We start from the raw sequence: 11,125 nt of genomic DNA, 5'->3' as shown, positions 1-11,125 counted from the left end.
AACTGTCTCACAACAACTCCCAGAACTCTTTGCGACAACGTGATTGCGTTTCTGAAATGTTTCCGCTTGTCATTTGTGGACTAAAATCAAAGTAAGCATTATGATATAAATGATTGGATTTTTATTAAATTCATAAGCGGTACGTTTTATTTTCCAATGCGAATTTTCTATTATGTTGGTTGTTTTATCTGAACAGTGAAAATTGGTTAATATGAAGAGTAGGAACTCTTATTTGTTGTACGATGTGGTAGTCGAATGGAATTTGCAGTAGGACCTAAACAGTGACAGATGGCGTGATAGCAACGTACGTAGAAATGAGAAAAGTTTTATTCATCTCACATTGATATAAGATAAAATTTAATAACAGGACAAGGTAAGGTTCACTGACATTACCATCAGGATATCTCGGAGTAAGCCCTCTTACTAAAATGGACGCCCTGCAGAGGAGAGTGATTCAGGAGGACATGGTCCAATACAAACTCTTCTTGATCCAGCCAGACGGTTCATCTTCACAGCAAACTGAGGAACATCTCTCTCAACTTGTAGAGGAGATTTTGGCAAAGGTCGCCCCGCTCTTGATCCAATACATCTGGCAGCATCAGCCGTTCAACCTCAAGTATCATCCTGAGAAAGGTATAGTCTTGTCAACACCCCAGAGATGAATTGACTGAAGTTGATGCAGTTATTGGTAATGTTACCCACACTAAAGACTGATGTGGGGGTTTTTTTATAAACAGGAAGTGCCCCTGCTCACATTGGAGGTAGCACTCAGTTTGGTGACAATGTGGAGGATGAGTGGTTTATCGTTTACCTCCTGCAGCAAATCACAGAGGCCTTCCCAGATCTCGCAGCCAGGTGAGATAGAAAGTGCTCTGAGTTGATGTTTTTAAACAAAAAGATGAATGATTTGATTACCATATTACAATGCTTAAACTCGGATCCCTTTCAGTAATTTGTCATTCATGTGCATCTCTCTTTCTTTCATGTTTGTGTGTGCAGAGTTGAGGACAATGATGGGGAGTTTCTTCTGATTGAAGCAGCAGATTATCTTCCCAAGTGGCTGAATCCAGACACCAGTGAACTGAGGGTGAGTTGTCCAGATGAGATGGCAAATATGATGGTATTCCATGGATTTATTAATATTTTAACACAATTCTTTGATTGATGTGTCTGTTTAAAGGACCATAATGGGGGGTTTGAATGCGTTAGCCTTTTAAAGTCAAATCACATAATACTTTTACTACTACTTTGAGAAAAATACATGTCAATACATGTTCTCTTTATTAACATATGTGGCTAATTAAGCAAAGCATACAAAACCACTGGTATGACCCTTTTGAATATCTTACTCTTGACTATCATCTGTGATTTCTATAAGTAAATAGCCTTCATTGTTCCACTCAATTTCTTTTGCAGGTCTTCCTCTATAGGGGAGAACTGCATATCCTGCCCTGCCCCTCCAAATCCAGTCCAGTAGGCATAGCAAAGGATGTCGTACCCAGTGTGGCACAAGCTCTTGCACTGCTCTCCACCCACCCAGACGCCTGTCGGGCAAGTCCCAAGATCTGTTCAGTCCTAAGGAAACGACTTGAGGGGTGAGAGGACGTCTTTTCATGAAAAACAGTCAAATTCAGTGTCGTTGACAAATTTATTTGCTTTCCACTAGGGATGTTATTGAATAGATCATATCAACTAGAAAATTGAGATTCAGACAGCGTCTGTGCAGCCTGCTGTAAAGAGAAGTGACAACATCACCTGCCTGTTGTCATATAAGCTCAATTTAAAAAAAAAAAAAAAAAATTAAATGTCCGAATGCAACGTTTGAAGGTGCAGAATTAATGTTGGATACTAAGATTTACTACAAACTGTATAAAACTCGCAGATGCATAAGAATGTCTTATTAACGGCCAAAAATGAAAAAATCGCATCAATCTCTACTTTCCCCTTAGGTATCCAGAGAAGATTGAAACAGGTCTCCACCGTGCCCACTGCTTCATACCTGCAGGTATTGCCAAGTTGTTGGCACAGCGACCAGACCTAATCGCCCCTGCAGTGTCAGCTTTCTACCTGCGGGATCCAGTAGATCTGCAGGCGTGCCGAAGCTTCAAGACCTTTCCTCCTGATACAAGAGTTCTCACCTCGGTAAACACACTTAAAAATTCATTATTGTAGTGGTTTAGACAAAGAGAAGAGGTTGACCTTGTTTTAAAGGAGGTATTTTTATTTTAAAACATTGCTTCTGTTTTATTTTTATATTTCCAGGTGACATTCACCCGTTGCCTGTATGCCCAGCTGCAGCAGCAACAGTTCACCCCAGACCGGAGGAGCGGCTTCACGCTGCCTCCTCTCTCTCATCCCCAGTACAAAGCTCATGAGCTTGGCATGAAACTGGTGAGCCAATATTAGTGTTTACTCTTCCTTCTGATTTGTCTTTTGGCTGAATAAAATGATCCTATATTATGTATTTAATTTCGTTATTGGTTTAATATCTGACTCTGTCTATGTGTGACCCTGCCCCCAGGCACATGGCTTTGAGATCCTGTGCTCTAAGTGCAGGCTGCCGTCATCAGAGCCTGATGCCCCCATCAGTTGTAACCCTCAGTGGAAAGGCTTCATGGACAGTCTGAAAAGGAACGGCTACTTCCGGGTTAGTTATTTAGCGACACAAGGGATACTAGGTTAAATGTAAAATCAATATACTAGAATTTCTCAACTGTATAAAGTTAGTTTTTAATTTTATTGCTGTCAAACGCAGGGAGAGCTGGAGGGTTCGGCTCGTTTCAGCGAACTGACAAGATCTGCAGAAAACTTCTTCAAGCAGTCTGTGACCTCAAAATCGAGGTGAGGACTGCACTGTGTGATTATGCATGCCTGTAACATCCAATTGTGTGTGTCTGAATATAGATGTTGTGTGTGTTGTCAGTGCTTTGTCCCCAGGTGAGGAGGTTCTCCAGCTGCTGCACAGCTGCAGTTCCTTCAACATAGAGGAGCTGAAGAAACAAGAGTCACAGCTCCCCCAAGAGGACAGTGAGTTGACATGCATCTTTTCTTTTTTTTTTACTATGAAACACTCATTTGTAAAAAGGTTTTTAGGTTCATCCTTTAAGAGCACCTTGAATTTGTCTCAGTTACAGTACAACTGGGTCAGATTATGACAAATGACCTTGACCTTCACCCATGTCCTAATGCTGAGTAGTGTCTTTTTGTGAATATGTGCGTTTTGCTTACTCTAAATTATGTTTTTGAAGGTTTATATGACTTTGAATTGCCTTTGTCTGTCTCTGCCACCTGGGATTTTCTACTTCCTGCCAGTTCCTTTCAGTTTCTCTCCATTTGGTATACATCCTCCATTCTCTACCCTTCTCTCTTTCAACCATTTCCCATAATTGATTTTTCTTTGTGTCTGTCTCCAGGTGACAGTTGGCTGGATATCACAGCTCAGGATTTGGAGCGTATGTTGCAGGAAAGGAGTGGGGGGAGGGCTGATGTTGGAAGCCAAAACTCCAGTTCCACCAAACAGACGCAGCGTGTCACGGGTGCAGAGGAGAGGAGAAGGGAGACGGAGGATGACAATGAGGAAGAGGAGGCCGGTTACAGCCTGGTAGCAGTCAGTCAGGGGATGAAGAACTTCCTCAGCGCCATGTCGTCGCATGAGGGTGCTGAACTGCCCTGGTGAGACAGAGTGACTGTACAATATTTATTCAAGATCATCAAAGACACATTTGAGTCAATGAATAAAATGGTTTTACATCCAGATCTAGCTAATTCATTTAGATGTCTTGCCTCACCAACAGCTTTTCAGTTCAGGTTTCATATTTTTCTTCATATTCCAGGAGCAGCTCATCTCAGCCTTTTAGTTTCGAGCCTGTGTCCATGGCCAACGCACTGGACAGACTGCTGGGTAAGTGGAAGTTATGAAAGATGTGCAACAGTAAAAATAACTTGCGGACACCTGACACAACTCCTTCTCTTCACTGAATGTGTCTGTCTTTTCATTTTTATAGGAAGTAAAGACGAAGAGCTAGATTCAGACGATCTAGGTGATGATGATGATGATGATGAGGATGAAGAGGAAGAAGAGAAAGAAGAGGTGTCTTCTGGCCATGTAGAGATGAACGGGTCGGAAACCTTGGACAGTCTGAGACAATACATGGACCAAATGGATCTGGAGCTGATGAGCACTAACATAGGAAAAAGCTTCAATCAAACTGTAAGATCATGATTGTGATTGCAGCCTCTGCATAGCACATGCGTCCATCTGCACAGACTCAAGCTCAAGATATTATTTACTGTCAAGAAATATGCACTAAAAATAAGTGAAATAATGCAAATATATCATCCTGAATGTAGTTAGGAAAACGTTTGTTTTACTTTATTTGTCCTTTCTGCAGAATTACAGCAAAGCAGACTTGGACAGTGGCTCTACTCATCCCTCTGCCGAGGGCAGTCCCCCAAGGGAGGGAGGGGTGGAGGACACAGAGGAGGAGATCCAGCCTCTTGACGTGGACTTCAACCTGGTCACAAACCTGCTGGAGTCCCTCAGCTGCCAGGACGGGTTGGCAGGACCGGCCTCCAACCTGCTGCAGAGCCTCGGCTTACACCTACCGCCCAACTCTGATTCCTCATGACAATTCCTCATCTCCCTTCAGAATGAAAGGTAATAAATAACACCCAACAAGGAGCAGCACCGACAGCTGTTAGCAGAGTGCCTTCATTACATTGACGGTACTTCTGTTGCCGAAGATCTCATCTGTGTTAAGTTTGTTCTGTGGAGTTTTCATTGTAACCAAATGTGGCTTTGTTTAGATTCACTCATTGTGTTCACTATAAAACTGTGTTCTTTAGGACTAACAGACACACTTGTAATACACATTTGTAAAAATCTTTTTAAATGTTTTGAAACCCGAATTGTTTGCTGTACAAAAGGACAAGGAAGCTCTTGTATGTCAATTAAATGTACACATAACACACCATAATAACAATAGAATTATTTATAGGATTTTACAAAATGTTTTGATAGCTCTGTTCGGTTTGTATAAGTGAGCAAATTTTGCTCAAAACATACATTTCCAATTGATGTCCACATCAATTATCTATGATGGGGTCATAATTATGGCAGTGTAAAAAGTAAAGCATCTAATCTCAGTTTTGGTTGCAATGTACATATAGATATTCATGTCTGTGTTACCGTGACTCTTATGAAAAGTTGTTTTTTCTCTTTTCATGTTACTTAATCGTGGAAACCAACTCTCCCTCACAGTCTAGTCTCTGAAATCCATGTTTGTTTGAAGGGACAATAAACTAGACAGAGAAATATTCTACAGCAAATTCTGATGTACTATTTTGATCAAGTTTACAGGGGATTTTAACACATGCTGCTAATGTTGGGATTGATGTCTCAGTGGTGGTTTTCAACAGCACTTGCATTCAGTTGCGAGAAACAGAATAAATATTTTTGCAAATAAACTTATTTCTGTCATTTCAGTTTATTCAGTGTATACAGATTCTCTCCGGTGCACCATCACCACAGCTCAATATTATTCATTATTATTTTTCTTTAAATGTAATACTTCAGTACACATTTTGAAAAAGCTGATTATTATTACCTTATTCTTAAATTAAGACATACTATGTCTTCTGATAATAACTTACAAGAGACTGAAAGAAAATGGTGTCGGCACCATTTAACTCTTTCCTCATCGTGACCCCTTTTCATTTGACATACATTAGCAGTCAAATTCATTCAAGGGCAACTTTCTCTGGTTAAAAATTAATTCAGTCAAGATCTGAGTTTAGGTATTTTTAACACAAAATGTAATAAGTGGGCTCAACTGTCTGTGTCCAGTACAAACAACCTCACTGTTGTCCCTTCTCATCTGAAAACAGTGACCAGAGTCATTCAAGGACAACTCCCACAAAGCTGTGGTTGCAAATTAATTGAGCGAAACATGAGAAGTTAAACCTCTTAAATACTGTTAAGTAAATTACATCACATGTACAATAGGCTCCAAAAGTCTGTTTTCACTATAAAAAAAAATCTCAGTTTTTGTCTCGATATTATTCACAGTTCTCCTCAAATGTCTGCAGATTTTCATTGCTATAGATGCTGATATTTGCTTGATAAGGCAGAATCACCTTCAGCTCTAAATGAAAACTTGAATTGTTTGACCAATGCAGCTTAGTTGTACTTGTTCCACTGTCAAAGAGCTGGTTTTGAAACTGCTACTGTACTATTAAGGCCATGCTCTGTCTTAAACTAATGTAATGGGAGTCTTTGTTTAGGTGGTTTGGTACGCTGCATCCTGTCCTGTCCTGAGGCTGGTGCTCTGTTACAACACGCTGCTGGCATTAATACAATAACTGGTCTTAGTGTGTAAATCATTAGCTTGCTATGTGTTTGTAATATTCTGTCATGGTTTCAATCACTTAATGTAAGCTGCTTCTCTGCTGCATTTTATGTACGTGCCTCAGTAGTACAGGTCATGATGCTGTGAAAGGGAGAAAGTCGAAAGGTAACTTGTTATTCTACACAGAATTAAAAAAAAAAAAAAAACACTGTTGTTAATGATTGAATGAATTGCATATGTCTCACTGCTACAGTCCTTTGAAGTGAAACTACAGAAGCTGGAAGAATGGCTGCACCGCCTGCCTTGCTGAATGGAGCAGTGCAGCAGAAAGCGGTGAGACACACAGAGCCGATATACCGACTAGGAAGTTCAACGCCACCCCCAGCAGGAGAATAGCAAGCAGGTATCCATGAAAGAGCAGGCTTTGCCAGCTGCCCTGACTCAACACCTGCCAGGGACTGTCCGGGTGCAGCAGCCACAGGAGGCCCAGCACCCAGCTCTGGTTGACCAGTTGGGTGTAGTAGATGTCAAAAATGGAGGCCTGGGCATCAGGGGAGTGGCGGCACTCAGCGTCAGACACTTTAGCCAGCCAGGTTAGAGAGAGACTGTGGAGGATTAAAGCCAGAGGTGCATAAATGTACTCCAGAGGTTCAATACCTGACGGACCCTTGGAGGCTGCAGAGAGACAGAGGAAATTCATTAGAGGTGAATTTGTTCTGAGGTGACAAACCATCGTTTTCACCACTACATGACATCCTAAGGTTTACCTGAGATGACAATAGATGTCCCACTCACGATGGAAATCAGAACAGAGATGTGGATAGGTGGCGGCGATGCCAGCTTCAGGGTGAAACTAAAGCCAACAGTTAACAGGGGCAGCAGAGGCAGGGTGAGGGCGAAGAGGCCGGCGTACGAGCTGCTGGCTTTGGCCCACATGGCCAGCACATCATGGATGCTGTTACAGATAGCAGGCACCAGCACCCTCTCACCCAGGGACCTGGAGTAATGCTTCAGAGGCACCAGATCCAGGACATGCAGGAGATTTAAGACTAACAAGGAGATCAGAACCTGGAAAAGATCAGTCAATGTTATTATAAAGTGTTACAGTATGTACAGTATATATAAAAAGTCTCAAGTTCTATATACTATACTTGTTTCTACAACCTAAGTGGACAGTGGGGAGTGAAGAGCATTAAGTATAGCAACATCTGCATCTCTCTATGAAACAGAGATTTCTCTGGAGCACCCATTGTACACAAAGCGTGTACAATTTATACAAAGAGTTTTTTTTTTGACATTGGTTTTGAATTAAATGATGCAAACCAATAATATGCTAACTCATCTATTTTGCTGAAATGATTAGTTCATTAAATTGATCAGTCAAATCATAATTCACTGAATTTATCATTAATAATTCAATCATTTATATAATTTATCAAGCAAATATGCGAAACATTTGCAGGCTCTAGCTTCTCCTACTGTTGTAAAAAACAAGCAATTTGAAGACATCACTTTGAGAGCTGAGAAATTCTGATGTCAGATTAATCAGATTAATCAAATTCATCAGATTAATCAGATTCATCAGATTCATCAGATTCATCGATAATGAAAATAATTGTTGGTTGCAGCCCTAATCTGTGTCACTGCACCATTTTCTATAAATTTATCACGTTATATTATGTTGAGACTTGATTTTGTGACAATGACATTCTGCCACACTGCCACACATACCACACTCATTCATGTCCTATTGTTCTGAAGGATAATGTAGCTTTCATTACAGAAAATAAACACATACATAAATTGAGGACTAAAATACAGGATGCTGAATATGAAGAAGAACATACCAGTGCCACGCCTGTGATCCACCGATGTTACGAGCAATAGTTCACAGTCGATATGTTAAGAGTGTGTGTTGCCTTGTTGAGTGTGAAACCATTTGAATGTTTTGTTTACCATAGTGCAATGTACAAACTATGTTATGTCAGAAATCAGAAACATTTTCCATATACCATATACTACATTATACCCACTAAAGGTCACTCTGTACACAACTGTCACTCACAAATTTCAGTTATTAGCGACTTCCACGCTTTAGACAGGGGGTCACATTTATATGTCTGTCATTTGGTCAGCCATTTAGTTAACATCTATTCTGCCCAAGTGTTTTATCAGCACTAAAGCCCTTCTGTGACTCCCCAGCACCACATACCTTGTCCTTCACACTGGCTCACACACACCAAATACTGTCAGAGTTAGTTAGTAGTCAGCAGTCTGCACTTCATTGAACAGGTGTGACGTTAAACTGCAGTAACGATTAACAACAAACCACTAAAAAACAGTTTTTAGTAGCTGTTGCTTATTTAAAATCACTATTTTTCACATAAATGTGCTTTTTCAAAATAAATATGTGTAGTTCTTGAGCATCACTATGCTGCATGTGTATACTGCACATTTTCCCTATATGTTGGGTGATAAATGTAATTGCAGCATAAGCGAATGCCCTGCTGTCAGGACACACAGCAGTCTGTGTAAACAAAATAGCAGGTAGGCCATAGCATTCACTGTTGTCACACTTGCTGGTGGAAAGCAATGCATTACATTTTGATTGCTTGATTTTGATCAAAGAGTAAACTATCCGTAGAGACGAGCGGGAAGCAGGCACCAACCTGTGCAAAGCAGAGAGCCACAGCATACGGGTAATGGTACTGAGGGATGAAGATGCCAGACACAAAGTTTCTGAGTTTATCAGCCAGGCCATATATCACCACGACCACCAGGCAGAGGGTGGGGACCAGGGGCTTTAGTGCATGATTAGATGAAAGACTGTTCACCGCTGAGGTGCACCATCCTCTCCTCCACCTCCCTGAACTGCACAAAGGAACAGACATGAATCATAACGAATGCATAACGTCTCACATTACATAGCTGTGAATGTAGTTTAGTAAGAGTAGAGTTTGTAGTTTAAATAAAAAGACTATTTTACCAGGCCAGGAAATTAAATTGAGAGAACTTATTTTTTTCCACAGAAAAATTCAAAACCAGCTAGCCCATTTTCGCTGTAATAAATCTAACATCAATATACTGTATACTGTACTCCAGCTATTAAATTGCACCAATTTTGACATGGAAATGACCTGTTTATTATTGTTTCCTGTTTTTGCAGAGCTGCCAAATGTCTCATGCGGAACTAAACCTAGTTGATTATGAATCAGAAAATGTAGGATTTTATTTTCAAAAAATCAGAAATCAAAATATTGGACATTTTTATTGAAATTTCATGAGGTGTAGGCTTATTCTAATATCTATATTGGCAAATTGAAACTATCATTTTTTAAAATTAAGACATTTTTAGAAATTGCACAAAAGTCACCGGCAAAAGGACAAACATTTAAACGCTGTATTGGTGGGTCGACTCGCTTATTGTACAATATGTTATTCTCATATAAATTCTCAGGATAATAACAACAGGAAAGCCATATGGCATGTCATTAAGTTAACTGCTGGTAAAACTAAATGCTGCTTAAAAAAGAAATATAGCTATTCACTGACTAAAACAACACACATTTAAATAGGCCTATATGCCAAAAACACAGTATGTGCCCCTTTATTTTGGACAGAGGCAAGAAAATATGAAAAGAGAAACATGAACTCACCATCTGGAATTCCTCATGAAGTCATATTTCATCATTTCAAAGTCCAATTATTCCATTTGAGTGACTGTAAACACCATTCATTACCACTGCTAATAAAAGTATAGTACATTTAAAATAACATTAATAATTCACCTTCTTAGCAAACGTCTCTCTCCCTATAATTTTGCTGAACACGCCACTGTCCACCTGCTCTCTGTGCTGCGGGCAGTCACCTCATTTGTTTTCTCACTGTGTCCAGATGGACATTGGTCTCGGTCTGTTTGTCTCACCATAATTAAAGAAGCAATCTAGGTGGACAGTTAGTAAAGTGATTTTCTCCAAAGATACACAGAAATAGAGCAGACATCTGTGGAATCCATTAAGATCTGTTTGCTGACACATTTTATTACACGATGTGTGATACTGAGAGACAGCGGCATCACTCAGCCTCATGGGAGGAATGTGTTTTATTTTGCGATCATGTTATATATCTAGAAATTGATTTTAGATTTTTAACTTTGATGATATGCCTTCTCCTGAGAGTTATGGTTAGGATGAGGAGAGACTAAACCCTGGCTGTTTGTTTCCAGCTTTGACACCTGTTTGTGACATTCCTGACACTCCTTCCCCAGCTTTACCTTCCCTACCCCCCACCCTCTGTCTGGATCCCTCTAGCTGTATAGGCCATCATGACATCATGGAGTCCATGAACCACATGGCTACATGAGTGAGGGTCTGTTTAAGTAAACAGACTCATCAGACTGAGCGGGTGAAGGTCTGTGCACTCTGGAGCTCAGACAAACACAGTAGCAGCATGAGCGCCCTGACTGATCCAGAGTACTATAGCAACAGGCCTGTGAGCTTCAGGGGGCTTTCAGTCATGGATCTGTGTGTCGTTTAGGCTGGTTGAATATTGCAAAACAGCAACAATAAAAAAAGAGGATGGTGACTGATCGTGTGTGTAAATATTACATGTGTGCACGCTGGGACACTGATACAGTATGTGGAAACGTGTGCACAAACTTGTGTGTACACTGATATGAGTCATATACTGTACGTGTATGTGTAAACTGACATGTGTGTACAGATTCTTCACTGACCCTTCACAAAGTGTAGAGAAGGTCGTTTCAGTACACTCACTCA

The 11,125-nt window shown here is 40.4% G+C and overlaps 2 protein-coding genes across 3 annotated transcripts; one reads left to right on the top strand and one right to left on the bottom strand.

Annotated features, from left to right (window-relative positions):
• Positions 1 to 273: 273 nt before the first annotated feature.
• Positions 274 to 5,466, top strand: ecd (ecdysoneless homolog (Drosophila)). Its single transcript, XM_023418130.2, has 13 exons — positions 274 to 633; positions 738 to 855; positions 1,000 to 1,087; positions 1,417 to 1,595; positions 1,950 to 2,142; positions 2,263 to 2,391; positions 2,522 to 2,647; positions 2,756 to 2,841; positions 2,924 to 3,027; positions 3,414 to 3,672; positions 3,834 to 3,901; positions 4,005 to 4,210; positions 4,392 to 5,466. The coding sequence occupies exons 1-13, from the start codon at positions 429 to 431 to the stop codon at positions 4,626 to 4,628; spliced, it is 1,998 nt and encodes a 665-aa protein (XP_023273898.1). The 5' UTR covers positions 274 to 428; the 3' UTR covers positions 4,629 to 5,466.
• Position 5,467: 1 nt separating this feature from the next.
• LOC111663798 (uncharacterized) lies at positions 5,468 to 10,229 on the bottom strand. 2 transcript variants are annotated; one of them, XM_087177099.1, is made up of 5 exons: positions 10,004 to 10,229; positions 9,485 to 9,543; positions 9,017 to 9,218; positions 7,115 to 7,415; positions 5,468 to 7,022 (listed from the first exon to the last, which is right to left on the bottom strand). In XM_087177099.1, the coding sequence occupies exons 2-5, from the start codon at positions 9,529 to 9,531 to the stop codon at positions 6,616 to 6,618; spliced, it is 957 nt and encodes a 318-aa protein (XP_087033225.1). In that variant the 5' UTR covers positions 9,532 to 9,543; positions 10,004 to 10,229; the 3' UTR covers positions 5,468 to 6,615. The 2 variants fall into 2 exon arrangements, with proteins under 2 accessions (XP_087033225.1, XP_023273897.1); XM_023418129.2 differs by lacking the exon at positions 9,485 to 9,543 and having other exon boundaries at positions 10,004 to 10,228.
• Positions 10,230 to 11,125: the final 896 nt, after the last annotated feature.

Source organism: Seriola lalandi, unplaced genomic scaffold, assembly GCF_002814215.2.
Source record: "Seriola lalandi dorsalis isolate HSWRI2012SDOR001 ecotype SW California unplaced genomic scaffold, Sedor1 jcf7180002054580, whole genome shotgun sequence".
Taxonomy (NCBI): Eukaryota; Metazoa; Chordata; class Actinopteri; order Carangiformes; family Carangidae; genus Seriola; species Seriola lalandi.
Note: the sequence above shows the minus strand (reverse complement) of the source record. Positions and strands in the feature narration are given on the sequence as shown.